Source organism: Anabas testudineus, chromosome 16, assembly GCF_900324465.2.
Source record: "Anabas testudineus chromosome 16, fAnaTes1.2, whole genome shotgun sequence".
Taxonomy (NCBI): domain Eukaryota; kingdom Metazoa; phylum Chordata; class Actinopteri; order Anabantiformes; family Anabantidae; genus Anabas; species Anabas testudineus.
In genome coordinates, this window is record NC_046625.1 from 9145673 (window position 1) to 9161410 (window position 15738).

The 15738-nt window shown below is 44.5% G+C and overlaps 2 protein-coding genes across 6 annotated transcripts; both read left to right on the forward strand.

Annotated features, from left to right (window-relative positions):
- The first annotated feature begins 75 nt into the window (after positions 1-75).
- On the forward strand, positions 76-8379 carry si:ch211-154o6.3 (uncharacterized protein LOC563854 homolog). The gene is made up of 14 exons (XM_026370567.1): positions 76-337; positions 1916-2034; positions 2491-2732; positions 3077-3200; positions 3572-3693; positions 4194-4280; positions 4467-4556; positions 4893-4981; positions 5624-5846; positions 5987-6109; positions 6248-6413; positions 6636-6724; positions 6884-6980; positions 8327-8379. The coding sequence occupies exons 1-14, from the start codon at positions 248-250 to the stop codon at positions 8334-8336; spliced, it is 1671 nt and encodes a 556-aa protein (XP_026226352.1). The 5' UTR covers positions 76-247; the 3' UTR covers positions 8337-8379.
- pianp (PILR alpha associated neural protein) lies at positions 6991-15711 on the forward strand. Of its 5 annotated transcripts, none has more exons than XR_003299552.1 (5): positions 6991-8383; positions 8588-8994; positions 9349-9427; positions 10680-11110; positions 12929-15711. XR_003299552.1 is itself a non-coding variant. In XM_026370645.1 (5 exons), the coding sequence occupies exons 1-5, from the start codon at positions 8373-8375 to the stop codon at positions 12948-12950; spliced, it is 666 nt and encodes a 221-aa protein (XP_026226430.1). In that variant the 5' UTR covers positions 6991-8372; the 3' UTR covers positions 12951-15711. The 5 variants fall into 5 exon arrangements, 3 of the variants coding, with proteins under 3 accessions (XP_026226430.1, XP_026226432.1, XP_026226431.1); XR_003299551.1 differs by lacking the exon at positions 12929-15711 and adding an exon at positions 12110-12239; XM_026370645.1 differs by lacking the exon at positions 10680-11110 and adding an exon at positions 12110-12256.
- Positions 15712-15738: the final 27 nt, after the last annotated feature.

The following is a 15738-nucleotide window of genomic DNA, read 5'->3' on the forward strand; positions in this document are numbered from 1 at the left end:
TTTACACCATACTTAAATGGTCACATGATGGCGCTGTAGGGACAAGTAAACACACATTTATGATATCGTCAACATCCGGCGACACGTCTCAGCTACACACCAGCGAGCCGCTGGATGCTTCTTTATGTGTTTAATCCTCTCCAGTCTTTAAAATAAAGACACTGTTTTGTGTTTGACACATTTTGAAAACTTGAGAGTGAGTCAGGAAGTTTAACCTGCGGAGCTTTAGACAAGGCCAGAGCTTCAGATGGGGGAGGTGAGGAAGCTGCAGAAGAAATTAAGACAGATTGAAAATCTGGAAATAAAAATCAGTCTGACCCCAGAGGAGAGATATAAGGTACAGAAACTCTTCATGTGTCTATTTTCCCTGTGCTCTTTGTGTAACCTGTGTGACTTCAAATCCTGAATAGATTTCCCTCAGGTGTGACAACAGCAACACTGCAGCACACACACTGATTTAGTCCAAAGGATAAGTATTAAACATAAATGTCCTCTGTGTCAGCCGACACACGTCGAAAAACTGTCAATAGAGTAGCTAAGGAGGTAGTCACATGCTTATTATATGGTTAAAAAGTAAGGTTGTTGAGACCTGAAATAACAGTGTTCATGTAAAGAAGAAAACGTGTGATTAACATGAATTAGTAATAATGGTGGAGTGAATCATTTGACAGATGTTGCCCCAGGAATTGAAAAGATCAGAAGCTTAAACTTTGAGCAGAGTGTTTAAGAAAAAAAATAATTACCAGGAACGTCAGGCGTTTGTTAAAGGGCATCTGAAAGTGTAAGTTGTGGCCAGATGAGTAAAGTTTCTTTAGCCCTCCTTAGAAACAAGAAAATGAAATGCATAAACAGCGTTGACACCCCCCCCACGTTTGGGAGTGATGCTGTGCTGAGAGTTATGTCATTGGCACAGTGCACACAATTCATTCCTAACTTAGAGTTGGACATTGTCAAGCACAAATAATAAGATAATCAAAGTATTAAGTTATATTGTACTTTTTTTACATTGAATTATCTTCTTAATAAAGTGAAATAGAGACAGATTCAATGTTAGGAAAACGTCCAAGGACTTAGACTATAGGCAGAACACACTGCTCTCACTCACTGCTCATGGCATATTTTACAAAGAAAATGTGATGAATTCCTAAATAAAGTCATGAATATAGAATAATAGTAAAGGCAGGATCTGTAATTAATTCAAGTCAAATAAATGATGATTACACAGTTATACATTAATGTTAACTCAGTATTAACACATGAAGAGGAGAGGACTTTTACAGCCTACAAAGTATTTGTACAATTTGCAGACAATGCATCTATAATTCTTTACTAAAACCAAATTAAGTCTAAGTTTAAGTTCTTAACTGTCCACAAAAGTGTTTTTTTTAGCACTGGTCAAAGTTGAAGCTGCAGATATTGTGACTTTCATTGTGCTGTGTGTAAATCATTCATCCTACATTTCCCACAATGCACCCCAGAAGTGTTTTTGATAGTAAACCATCAGCATGGTTTTAAACTGGTCCTGGCAAATGTCACAATGATTTCTGTGTAAAATCTGTCGTCTTTAATCCCAAACTGAAACAACCCTGATGCCATGAACAGGATTATTTTTACAGATTTTAGAGCCACAAAAGATGTTTTACATTTTTTTCTTCAGGCTGAGTAGTAGTTGACAGCTGGTGGAGTTCTCCTTTAAAACAAGAACGGTCTCTTGACATTAAGTTGAGATACAGTATCTAATTCACTTATTCATGCATATTTCATAGCTCTCAATCAGTCTGGGGTACGCCGTATGTTGTCAGTTGCCAGTTGTCTAATAAATCGAGACAGGCCGAGTATGTTGGTTGTGCATATAAACAACTTGTGGATTTAGTAGTTTGGTTTACAACCAATCTCGTGCCTTCTTCCCTCTCAGATCTCCAGGAAGGCGGAGCTGCGTTCCAGATTGGCTGAGCTTCAGCTGCAGCTTTCTGGCCCGCAGCAAACTCTGGGGATTGTGGGAGACGGAAAAAAGGAGAAGATGAAAAGACAAGTGTAAGGAAGTGAGGGAGAGGTACCAGCAAGGGGGGGGGGGCAGATGGAGACAAGCATAATTCTTCAAAAGCAACAACATTCACTTTGAAGCCTTTGATGTTTTTTGTATGTCTATCCAAACACACTGGGGGTTAAATAGTGTCACACTTAAAAAAATAGGAACTTTCTAGTGTTGTTATGTGTCATGTAAACACCACTCAGAGATGTCATCCTCCCCATTAAAGCCCCTCAGGCCTTTGTGTGGATCAGAGAAATCAGCACGTGTGGATATTAACATCAGATTGAGTGAAACACATTTACTCTTTCTAATACACAGACTAGGAGATCATTAAGCACTGTTTTGTTTGTATGGGACTTGGAGAGATGCTCTACGGGTATGCTCGCTGTTACTGAGGATGTTGTTTCCAGTTTGTATCTTGATTTTATATTCAGCTCTTGCTTTCTGCACTGGCACAGGGAGGATGCCCCTGAGGCCCTTCCATCACAAACGCCTCCAGCCTCCAAGATCCTTAAGGGAGAAGAGGAGTCCAGAGCTCAAGCAACGCCAGCACCGGCTGCCAGGCAGAGGGAGACGGGAGTGGAAGCAGGCATAGGCAAACAGCAGGGAAGGACCGAGCCGGCCAAGGTGTCAGATCACTGCCGAAACTTGTCAGGAGGCTGTCCGGGATTTGACGAGGAGCAGCAACTGCAACAGGAAGGTGGGATAATTACGAACAGTGACTGTAGAGATTCATTACAGTTTATCGCAGGCAGTTAAAAGTACAAAGCAGCACCTTAACTTGTGATTAACATCTAAAATCAGATTATACATGTATGCCCTGAGGACTTTTAACAAGCTCATGTAGCTCCCTGTGTTAAAACCAACAGGCTCATTTGCAATTTACTTCCCCGAAGACAGGACCCACATTTTGCATCCTCTGAGGCCAAATTAGCCCCACGCCTCGCAGTGGCAGACTAATCCATATTGAAGAAGTGTGTAGATTAACAAGCTGGGGTGCTGATGAGTCAACATTGCTAATTGCACAAATCATTTATTTTACAGAAGCTGAATTTACATCCCACAAAGCGTCTTGGGAGAAGGCGAAGTTTCGCTTGAGGCTGCTGGAGGGTCACAATGACATAGTCACTTGCGTGGTTGCCGTTGACAACCTGGTGGTTTCTGGAAGGTGAGGCAGCGAAGAAACTGCGATTTGCATAATGGATGCATAAAGTGAACATTTCACTTAATTTATCACTTAATATGCTTCTGCGCTTTCCCTCGCTGTCTGACATATTTGTTTTTCTTCCCCACCCTGAACGCTTGGCTCAAATCTCTTGTGGTTCATGTCAAATGCCTTTTAACTTTGCCTGTGTTCGTCAACGTCTCTCACGATTCCCCTAGAACCTCTTATCTGTAGATTTGAGGAGAGGTGAAGTCTGGTTCCCCATAAATATGCTGTATTCTTTACTTTGAAGCGAATGTCAACCTTACTCTAACCTCCCAAGTCTCGGAAACCAACATTTACCCTTCTCTCATTCACACATTTGCTCCTTCAAGCCGAGACACAACAGTGAAGGTGTGGCACGTTCCCACAGCAACGGAGCACAAGAATCTGGGGGGCCACACTGGCGGGGTAACCTGTCTGTCTGCACCTCCCCCTGAGTACTGCAAAAGGCTGGGTGAGGACACACACATACGCACACATCTCCACGTCTTTACGCGTTCGCCCAGCGACGCTGAGTAATGCCTGTGTCCTGCTGTCTGGTAATTATAGGAGCAGTTCATCAGATCAACCCCAGAGAGAGATAACATCAGTAGACACTTTAGAGAGTTCACTGTCTGTCTGAAGCAGGCAGCTTTCCATCACTTGAACTCCAGTGGCCTCCCCTGCTCTCCTCCCACACTCCCTCACCACTTAACCCCCCCACAACTTAAAATACCAAGCCGAGCAGTGCAGCACATTAATGATGCAGCTCATTTAAACTATGTACTCATTGACTAATATTTATTATATTTATAATTTGCTACTTTCCACTTTTTACATTGTGTGTCATCACTTGTTTACAGCTTCTGCTCAGCTTAACTGTTGTCCTTATCTCACTCTCTCTCTCTTTTTGATCCCTGTTCCTTCATCCTCTGTCCCCTCCCGCTCTTTGGTTTGTGTTTGCCCTCCCGCCAGCCTGGTCCCTGTCTTTGTCCGACAAGGAGAGGTTTATTTTGAGTGGCTCAGCCGACTGCTATGTGAAGATCTGGGCCCTGAGCGTTGGTATGCTTTACCACACAAACATGTACATTCACAGATATGCACCTTATACATATATTTGGACAGAGCCTCAGGGCTCTGCAGGAAATGTGTGTGTGTATTTTTGCATTATGATCAATGTATGGCTGTGTGAGTGGTGGTACTGTGTGCGTCTTGTCTTTTAAATTAGTATATTCCTGTTACCTTTAGGGCAATGTGTCAAGTCTATCTACACGTTCAACGCTGTGACAGCGCTTTGCTTTGTGCCAGAGGATGACGGCTACATTATTACTGGATCAGGTCTGTGTGTAGTTTGATGTCTTATCACATTGTATTTTTATCACTTATCTGTTTCTGTAAAGCTGTGTGCTTTAAAGCAGACATCTATGCATGCAAACCTTCCTAAAAGCATCATTTCATACCAATATGTGTTATGTCTTTACTAATGTGTAGACAGTGTGTGACACAGTGGCATCATCTGCCAGTTAGTAAGTGTAGCACAGGGCTATTGGGCTGAATCAGAGAGATGGAGGAGCAGTTATGGCAGTCAGGCTCAGGTGGGTCGACCGTGACCAACCATAATGACTGCCAGCCACCTGTCAGCACATGTTAACCTCACACTCTGTCACCTCGCAGACGGGGGGAAAGTTCAAGCCTGGAGTTGGCACACTTTCGAAAACTGCCAGTCAATCAACGCTCACCAGGAAGCAGTCACCTCCATCCAGGTGGGTGGGTCACTACCGGCTATGACACAATGTCCACACTGAGGATGCTCAGGATGTTTTCAGTTTTGGTCTATTTTTAAGACCTCAGGGACTGACACACTGATGTTTCTCTCTCTCTGTAAAAGCTGTCTGAAGCAGTTGAAGAAGTCTTGATTATTAATTTGGGGAAAAGCTTCTTCTTAGGAAATCAAACAACTCTATTTCTACATTCTTATCCTCACACAAGCTTTTCTTGTTTATTGTTTTCAAATGGAAATCAAAGATATTTGTTGAGATGTAGCTGTGAAGCTCCGCCAGGTTTTGAGAGCCCACTGTACATATTTTAAGAAAAGAAAGCTTTTTATGAATATTGAAATCCAGAGCTGTATGTGCACATTGTTTTCAATTTGCAATCACTAAAATATGCCCAAAGCATTAAAGTGGAGCACATCGTTGTCATTGTCTTTGTTGTTTATCATGCACAATCCATTTATAACCAACAGTGGAACAGAGACGCACATTTTAAAACTGTTCATACGCAAACGTTTGCACACTTACTTTCCTCTATCTGTCACACACACACACACACACACACACGCATACACACACACTGAGTAAAGACTTAGATCACCATGACAACCACGTCTCCTGTGCCCTGTACAGTCTCAGGGTCCACTGGTGTTCAGCGGATCTGCTGAGGGAGGGGTATCTGTGTGGGAGAACCGCTGTTCGGATCGAGATCCCCTGAGGCTGCTGCACCACTGGAGTGGCCAGGTGACGGGCTGCGGAGGGGGGCCAGACGGGCGTCTGACCCTCAGCCCACGGGGAGACAGAGTTTTCCTGGCTTATGGTCGAGCCTGGCTCAAGATCCTGCACTGGAGGACTGGTGAGCGCCGGAATTAGATGGGCAGTGGATATGTGTGTGTGTGTGTGTGTGTTGAATATGGAGAAAAGGATTGAAAGAGGAAAGCAGATCTAAGAACATTTGCATAATCCTTCCACCAAACATCTGCCCAATTATCACAGGAACGACATCCAGACTGACCAATCACAGCAGCATCACTGGGGTAACAGATTGTGTTCACCAGACAGGAGGCCTCCTAATTGGCTCCTGCTATGATCTGGCGAATGGAGCGAGCTTTCTAAATTGTGAGTCACAGAGTAAAGTCACCCACTCCACTCTGAGGGCATCACAGCACAATAAGAACTTAAGAAAAATTGAAATCACTTTGTTTCCATCGGCTGACCTCCATTGCCTTCACCTCCTTCTTCCTCTCCACCCTCCAGTATTCGCTCTGCCTCAGTGTCGGTACCTGGCCTCTCTGACCTGGCCTGATGCCCCTAGAATCCTCTGCTTTGCAGCTTGGACCACGGGGAGCGGAGACCACCGGTGGGTCACAGGAGGTCATGATCTCATTGTGTGGGAGCAGCTCCCTAGCTCTGGCAAGCAGAGGTTTGTGAAATACCTGTCAGCATTCCTCAGTTAACGAGTTTTTAGTCTAAACTGTTCAGTTATATTCCTTATTTGAATCTTCATTATTTCTTCTGGGGTCAATTGCACAGTTAATTATAAAGCTGTAGTGAGATTTATAATGTGCTGAAGGATTTAACAAGTTTTGACACACACTTCTATTGATATGAGTTGTTTATTTAATTGCGGGTGCAAATGTTACAGGGGTGACGTCACAGTGAAGAGAGACATTCGCCTGGACTCCTGCTCGCTGGAATCAGAGGGGGACACAGACGATGATGAGGAAACTGATGGTACAGACACACACACGCTGCAATTTCACACATCTTCAGATCTTCATTTACTGACTCACAGGCTTAATGACTAACCATGGAATTGCAGATTACACTATCGTGTTAATTTTAGATGATGCGTGTTGTGACGAATCCTTCTGACCTCCTTGTCAAATTTAGATTACAGGGATGATGATGACAGTGATGAAAGTAAAGACAGCCGCTCTGACAGTGCGGAGGATGGAGGGTCCGGGTCGTGGTTGCGCTGTGTTCTACAGTGAGTGCTGCTTTCTCACGCTGAGGACACCACGGCCTGGAGCCATGAAGAAGAAATAACAGGGAGGGAGAGTAGTGACAGCGAAGGAGGGTGCAGGGGAGTGAAGTGTGACAGACTGAGTGTCAGTGTCGAAGGAGGATCATATGGATAGAGGAAGTGAGTGTGTGTGTGTGTGTGTGTGTGTGTGAGAGTGATATGCAGATTGTTTTCTATGTAAATATTATTTTCACATAAAATAAAGCTGTCACGCTGCGATGCTCACCTCCAAATTTGCATCTGTTGTTGTCTCTTTTTGTTATTTTAATCTGACCCTGCCTGGTTTTGAAACACCAGTTCATCTCCCCGCTCTGCTGGTGCAACCTGTGTCAATGAATGTAAATTAAATTTTATTCCATCCTTATTCCACTTGTTATTCCTTTATCCTCCTCCTTTTCGCTGTCTGCGTTTCTTTCTCTTTCTCTCTGGGGTGTCCTTGCTTTTTTTTCGTAAGCAAATTGAAGAGTTTTTTTTTTTTAACATCCCGCTTCCAAAATGAGCTTATTAATGTCATACTCAGTATCATTTCTGTTTGCCTTGTCAAATTCATTTCTTTTCCTCTGTGTCCATTTAATTGAACCCGTTTAAAAAAAAAAAAAAAAACACACACACACACATAATTAGCATTTAAATCTGTTTCCTACAGTCTCTTGCCCTCCCTACATCGCTCTCTCTCCCCTCTCGTACTCTAGCAGACTCTACATGTCTCAGTCGCTAAGGCAACCGATGCTTTTTTTCCTCAGTTGCTCGCTGTATCTCCCCCTTTCTCTCTGTCTCCCTCTCTCATTCCCTCTCTCCACTGCCAGAGGTAGGCATGATAACTGATACGTGTCGGAGTGCGTGTGTCTGTGTCCGTCTCCCGGTGTGCTCGTGTGTCTCTAAGTGACATTTATGTGGCATTTAGGCAGTAGTTGTAGATAAGAAGTTACCTCTCTCGGCTCAAAGTGCCATATAGACTGTTATCTCATGCATGATGTCTCTAATGATGATTAATGGGCTGTTTTCAGGTGTGGGCACTGTAAATGTGTGTGAAAGAATAGAACAGACAGTGACGATGTACTTCTGGTTGTTTTGCATGCAGATGTGGAGTCTTTATAAACATGTGGCGCATAAGTGAGCTTTCAATTTAAAAATCCAGAGGGAAGCAGTGTGTGTGTCTTTTGAAAAAAAGGTGACAGAGTTGGCTTTCTGCCAGTACTATTTGCTGATGCCCATGTTTACATGCTTTGTATCTGAGAGCATAAAAGATGAAAAAAAGCTGGACCCTCCCCCTTTCTCTCCCTCTCTTGCCCCTGTGTTTTATCTTACAGAGAGAGATGATCGGAGGAGCGGAGTCTCTGTGAACAGAGCGAAGCGATGGAGAGATGGTAAGATGGATAGTGTCTGAGGTGTTAGAGGGATGTATGGGGTGCAGATGCAAAAAATGTCATTTTGAGTGATGGCTGGTATAGCTGGCAATTAATGCCTGAGCGGTTGAGGTCATCCTGGGCGCCTGTGGACAATACATTTTCTCAGATAACTTCTCTGTCACTCCACCACCTCTCATTTGTTCTCCTCCATCTCTCTTCCAGCTCCATCTCTCCTGTCACACGTCTGACTGCCCTTGTCTCCCTCCTCCTGGTTGCTCTGGTGACACAGCCCTCAACCTGTAACCGTGACGATAGCGAGGGTGAGGAGCCGGCGGACACTCTGTCAGTCCAGCTGTCCGTCACAACTCAGGTCACTCCAGTGGTCACAGCAGTGGTCTGGGGTCCCACCCAGCAGCTGGAGGATGAGACCTACCACTTCCTCCCCAGCCAGGAAACCGACCACCTGCACCAGCAAGGGAACCAGCAGGAGGCCAGCACCATCACGTCGGAGGACTGGCCTTATCCTGAGGCAAGCATGCAGCCCAGAGAGAAGACACCGCTGGAGTCCAAGGAGAATGATGGAGTGGAGGATGGAGAGACGGAGGCTGAGGAAACAGAGCCCGAGGAAGGTGGGCATCAGGAGATGCACATGAAGGATTTCTAAATAAAGGTGGCCATGTGAACACACACACATGCCAGGAGTCCTCCAGGGAATTAGCTGTCACCAGGGTGAAGGCTGACACCCTGTTGTGTGCAGCCGGCTGTGTCTGTGGTTTAGAATTCCTAATAAAGTTCTCATCACTCACGGGGAGGAATTGGCCGCTGTCAAACTGTGAGATACAGGGAAGACGTCATCGTACGGCCGCAGTCTCTCACATCCAATTTCATGTTTCTTCTTTTGTTCTGGATACAATCGTACATGGTCACGGTGTCAGATTAGTAACTGCATGAGTGTGTGTGTGTGTATGTGTGTGTGTTTACAGTGGACCCTCAGTTCTACGTCACCGTGACCATCTCCTCAGTGCTCATCCTGATGGCAGTCATCATAACAGCCAAACTCTGGTAAGAACCTAATCTCTCCTGCTCTGTCTGTGTGTATGAAATGTAAAGTGGACAAGAGTGAATGAAAATCAAACTTTCCCTGCATGAACCGTACATTTGTTCCACAACAGGAAGGCTGAGGTTTTTAGATTAACAGTTATGGTGTGGATGAATTCTGAATTTGAGGATGCACAGTGAGGTGAAGATTACTGTGAGCGTCAGTAGAATATGTTGTTTAATTTAATGGCATTTTGGATTTCTAAAGTTAAAGTTAAAAAAGTCTGAAACCATTTTGTAGAACTGGATTACATTTGTTCTGATCTTTTTGGTTGAGCTGGTTTTTACAGTAACTGTAGTGAGCATGAGTTCTGGAAATTAATAGTTTACTTTAATTGTTTTTAAAAAAAAGAATCAAATTAAATGAGTTAGGCCTTACAAGATTCGGTCAGGAAATGTCAGATGGATTATAAAGAGTCTTAAATAGAGCTGAAGGATCATTTGTTATGTTGTACTGAATGTTGGAGACTTGCTTGTTTTAACTTCCTGGGCCTGATGTGATAGTTTTAGTCAAGATGAAACCTTGATAACGTGCATGTCGGTCTGTCCGTCTTGTCAGTGTACCTGTAGTTTGTGATTACGTCATGGGGCTGCACTCCGTATTCCCCTCTTAAAGTGAGGGCTGAGTAATCGCTTACTAATGACTTTATTAACAACACTTGTGTTCCTGAAAGTCACACTTGGCACAGATGTGTCATTTAGTGCTGTTAGTGTTGCAATGATTAAACATTCAGTATAACCATGAGGATGGGAGGGGGAAACGAAAGCACATCTGAACCAACATGGCTTCGGTGCTCTTCGACAGCCCATCAGCTGTTAACCTGTCCTGTAAACACAGCATTGGGGTTTTGTACATGGTACGTTTACAGGCTTTCTAGGAAGTGCTCACTGCACACATGGCCATTAACTGGAAATGGAGAGCCATCTCTGTGATATAGTGGAGCACTTCCACGCTTTGCTGGTCAAACCAATAACACCTAGTTTATTTGACCACTGGGACTCCCCTCTTCTCTCATCACACTCTCTGCTTCTTCTCTTTTTGTCTTCCTCCCTTTTCCAACCATCTATGCTTTTATTCCCCTCCTCTTTACTGTAATTCTCCTATCTGCTCATCTCACCCACTTTTCTTTAGTATCATAATTTTTCATTTCATTGCCTAAATCTGTATAATTTGTTCTCCTTCATACCCATTTTTCATACTCCCTCTTAATCTCAGTCTTGCTCCCACACTTCTACATTATCTCCCCACGCTCCCTCTCTAACCCTCCCTTTCTCCCTCCTCCTCCTCAGGCTTCCTTCCCCTTCAACTCTCAGGGTTTCTTCCTTCTCTGAATATCTTTGTCCCCTCCACTACCTTCAGCTTCTTCACTTACTTCCAGTTATCACCATCGCCGTGCTCTATCGCTGCCTGACTTTGCACAGCCGGTACTCCTCTTATCTCTCTCACCAGTTTCCTATCTCTCCCAGCACTGCCAGTCCGGCTGCAGATCCACGGATAATCCTCCAGCTTGCCGTGAGCTGATACATGATAAGCCCCCTTTTCTCTCTGTTGCAGAGACTGGCCTTCGCTGTTGTTTCGATAACTTACTTCAGTGCCCCCCATCACGGAAGAAAACATCCTGGAGGATTCAAAGTGGCCTTATAAAAGTGAGAATTGCAGGGATTCAGACTGAAGAAATGTCAGCAGCCCCTCTCTATAGACTGGCTCGTGCTTCAGTGTCATAAATGTGTAAATAACACCATGTGTTAGATGGAGAAAGTGCCGTGGAATGAACGGGAGGGGGGTACAGATGGACTGAAATCATAGCCTATAGTGAAAATTGGCCACAGTCCAGTTCATTATGATTATAGAAGAGCAGCATATGTGCTCAGCAATTTTGCCAGCCCTAAAATCGTCAGTGTGGCTAATGTTATCAAGTGTGGTGGTGCTTGTGTGTATACAGAGAGAGAGGGAGTCAGCCAAAAGAAGACAGGTGTTACTGAGGGAAGATGAGGGTGCAGGATGGCTTTTATGGCTGCGAGAACAGCTTTGCTGTGTGTCTGAAGTATTCTTAAGAGCCCGTGCTTGACTTTCCACTGTGTCGTCATCATAATTTACTCTCCTTATTGAGGTACTGTCATGCCACCTCAGTGACCTGCCCCCTCCTCTGTCCGTTTCCTCACCTTGTTGCATGCTTTGCACCTCGCCACCTTCTGACTCCCTCCTCCCGCCCCTCAGCGCCCGTCTCCTTCCCCATTTCTCGCTCTGCCTCCCTCTCCCCTCTGACAGCGTTTTAATGAGTCCGATGAGTGCACTAATTCTCTCTCACAGTGGCAGCGTAATGTGTTCGCTGATGCTAAATGGCTTGGCTGTTCTTGATGCTCTCTGACTGTGTTTCTCTGCCTTTTGTCTTTCTTCTGCTGTTTTTCCATTTCATTTTCTGCATGTCTCCCTTCATTTCAACCTCTCCCTTTATGATGTCCTCCAACCTGTCTCTCCCTCTCTAACCCTTTGCTGAACTATCTGTCTCTCCCAAACTCCAACTTCTTCACTCTTTCCCTCCTTTCATCCTCTCCATTTTTTATCTTAATCCATTCTTTATTGCGTTCTTTTCCCAATTTCTTGCCTCCTTCCATCGCCTCTTCTCCCTCATCCTTCTTTCCCAGTTATGATCGCAGCTGTTCCCAGCATCCGCCCCCGCTTTCCCGTGGCGTGGCTCCCCCCCTCTCCCTCGCACTCCCTCGTTCCCTCGCTTCGGAGGACAGCCGGCAGACGCTACACAGCACCTCCTCCTCCTTCACCGACAGAGAGAGGTAATGAGTCGCCTCACCAACTCTGCACAGTCTGAGAGTGTGTAGGTCGATGAGTCTGATGTGCATGTGTGACTCTTTGTGCACTTCTGGATTCAAGTTTGGTTCTTTGTGTGTGAGGCTGCCTTATTACTTCTTTTGCGTGCATTGTAAGGATGTACATAGAATATAATTGGACCGTAGTGCTATTCTCCAAGGAGTATTCAGGCCTGGAGTGTTGGTGCTGCTGTAAGATGTATCTGTGATTTAAACTCCCTCTCCAGATGAGTCATTGTAGGCCTGTGAAAAGACACCCAGCCGCTGTCCATGAAATGATGCTTTTATTCGAGGGTATTTAAAGTTAATCTCAATCAGGATAATTATAGAGCTGTACTCCACTGCTCCCTCTCACTTCCTCCTCCCCATCAGCTTTTCCTCCACCTTCCTCTTCTTCCTCCTCTTTCGTCTCTTCCCCCTGCCGCCCTCTTAGTCCCCTGCGATGCAGCTTTCCGTTTGCATCTACACCACTTTTCAAGCTTCAGGCCTCTCTGCTCCACTTCTCTTCTCGTCTTCTGTCTTTCTTTCCATCATCAGGGCTCCCAAAGCTTCCCACAACCCTCCCCTCCTTTTTTTTTCCTCTTTCTTTCTTCCTCTCACTCACTCACTCTTCTTTCTCTGTGTCTCTTGCTGTGTCAGGATCCCAGTTGTGAACCTCTGAGGTGACTATTTTTCCATACCGTAAACATTTCTACGGGGCCTGAGGAGGAACATCAACATGACCGGAGGGTGTGCCCGCAGCGCCGTTTTATTTTCTCTGAAACTGTGAAATGAATTCAGGGATCCCAGGTATCCAGCCATCGCAGTGCTCCTCGGCTTCCCTGACGTCTAAACAACCCAAACTCACGTCCCTGATGTTCATCCTTTCCTTCCTTCCTTCCTCTGTGTAGGGTGTAAATTTCTTTTATGTGGCTCTGTGTCACTGTAACCTACTCCCTGTTTTCAATCCTCTGTATGGCCCCAAGCGCTGCCAAGCTATCCAACCGCTCCGCGCTTCAACCTGCCATGACTAATTCACAAACAAGCAGTTTAACAGCCATGCAACATCCCATTACCCCTGAAATGCCCTACCTGTGCTTCCACAACTGTTTCCAGTGATTTAGCTGCACATGTGAAGCTGATCAGTATTAATTCTAATCTTCTTTCATGAAATAATACTCAAATTCAGTTCACTTTAGCAGGCTTGTATCTGGCTTGTAAATGGTTAAAAAAAAATAAAAAAAGCCATTCTCAACATCTCCAAACACTGAACGGGGTATTTCACAAAGCTGTTTGGCACGGCTGTAGCCAACAGGCAATGTGTTTAACATGTCACGCTCCAAAAACTGCTGTTTATTCCCTGCTTTGGGCGCCTGAAATGCAAATAGTGTGGCTGTTTTCCTCTGCAGTGTGTAGAGGAGTCTGTTTTGTTTCAGTTTTTCCTCATGATTTGTTCTCTTAATTATCTGGCTGACGTTCACCTTTTCGTCGAGCCTTTGTGAGCACCCTTTGTTCCTCCCGGACTGTGAGAGCTATGTTAAGCATACAGTACTTCCACTGGTCAAAATATAATATTCCGAATGGGAACTTATAGAAGAGGCATTCCTGTGGAAAATCAATGATTCCCAGAGGTTTTGGACGGTACGCAACAAAGACAGTTATGTCATCTTCGAAACTGAGAACTGTACAAGCGATCAAAAGACTGATGTTACTATAACTGGATTTTTTCCCCACCTGACAGCCAAGTATCTCAAATCTGGAAAACAAAACCATCATTTCCCTTTGTACGACTATTGAGTCACTGTATATCAGCTGTCTGGTGCACCAAAGGAAAGTAGTACATCAAGGAGCATCATTTCTGTCTCTCCAATGAATCTGCATGTATATAGTAAGAAAACCTGTGAGAGTTGCTTCAAATCTATTATTTATAAATGTCTATTTTATCTATCAGTGACGTCTTATAGAACCTTTCAGAGCAGGATGTCAGTTTGTGTTTGCCAACTTTTCTAAGCAGCTTTGAGACACGAATCCCCACTTTCACACATTTTCACTACAGATATAGTGCTGGTGGCATCATGCGTGGCTCGTGCAATTCTCCAGATATACAGTCTTGTGGTTTTTAGTAGCATTTCTGTAGAAATGTGGTCTTTCTGTACCATAGAAGTTCAATAAAGACTCAACACTGGCGTTTTAGCTTTGTGTCTGTTTATTTTTGTGCACGTTGAATGAATTCCCCTGGGAGCTGTGTGATCTGCAATGCTTTATGGGAAGGATAAAGCTTACACTGTGCATTTTAATAGCTACCCCTGTATCCTAATCTTTTTCTCCCTGAAGTGAACATTTAGTCCACTGCCTTGCATTGATTTTGAACCATAGGCTTGGCATAAAAAACTCTTGCATGTGCCAATCATGTTTTTACCAGTGAGCAGCTGAAAAGGGGCAAAGAATAAGGCGGCTGCTTGTGTCTGAAGCTTTTCCTTATCTCCTCACCTCATATGGATTCCTCTCGCTTCACAAAGATTAACAGGATGCTAAGCAAGAATTTCCTCTGTGTACAGTTTTTCAAACCAATGTCAATAAAATCAAGGCGGGCAAGAGAGGAGAAATGCCACTCGGATGTATTGAGATTCTTCACCAGGCCTCAGCACAGCTAGCATTTCTGTTCTCCTTTGGGCGTTTTACTGATCAGTCAAAGTAATTGATTGGCTGAGTTATGAGACACATACAAGCAGACGCTGCAGCAGTTTGCAGCCACAGTGGACAAACAACAAACACTAATGCAGAAGTGAAGTTTGAACTCCTGCACGCGGAGTCGTCACTGACGTGCTCATATTTTAACAAACACACAACTCACCTGCCACTTTCTCTCCAAATTACATGCACCCCAGTCAACACATTTTCTCTGACGTTGTGGTTGAGGTGTACAGCTGTTAGAATTCACAGCTCCAATCTGGTAAAAACTGTGAACCAACGAAGCTCAATCACACTGACTAAAATTAACACCACTATTTATATACATGGTTGGAGAGGAATGTTAGAGGGAGGAGAAATGGAGAAAAACGCAGGGTTAAGTGAAACAGGATCATAATCTCCCTGTCTGTTTCCCTCTCTGTATTACTGCTGGTCAGCTAATTGCAGCCATTAATGTCATGCTGGATGAAGAGTCGAGAATTTAGAGGAGACTGAATCAGATGGACGGGGTGGACATGATGAAAGCAATTTTGACTGTGTGATGGAGGTACAAGGGAGGGTGGCAGGCAATTTCAACAGCAATTTTGACATTGAAATAGAAGCTCTGGGCAAAACATATGAAATATGAATGCACTTGGGGTGTGGGTGTGTGTAAATGTGGGTGTAGCAATGCTAGTTGCGCACAGGGGAAGCCTCAGCTCTATAATACATTAGTCTCTTTGGGGACATGCCCTAATTAATGGCTTGACCTCCTAACGGGTAGCCCCCTTCTGCGAGTT

Excerpts from the sequence above, each read along its gene's own strand:
- si:ch211-154o6.3 (XM_026370567.1), top strand. The coding sequence starts at position 248 with ATGGGGGAGGTGAGGAAGCTGCAGAAGAAATTAAGACAGATTGAAAAT. Across the intron at positions 4,281-4,466 it reads GATCTGGGCCCTGAGCGTTG|GGCAATGTGTCAAGTCTATC; the intron begins GTATGCTTTACC and ends TGTTACCTTTAG. Across the intron at positions 4,982-5,623 it reads AAGCAGTCACCTCCATCCAG|TCTCAGGGTCCACTGGTGTT; the intron begins GTGGGTGGGTCA and ends TGCCCTGTACAG.
- pianp (XM_026370645.1), top strand. Across the intron at positions 8,995-9,348 it reads GGAAACAGAGCCCGAGGAAG|TGGACCCTCAGTTCTACGTC; the intron begins GTGGGCATCAGG and ends GTGTGTTTACAG. Across the intron at positions 9,428-12,109 it reads ATCATAACAGCCAAACTCTG|TTATGATCGCAGCTGTTCCC; the intron begins GTAAGAACCTAA and ends CTTCTTTCCCAG.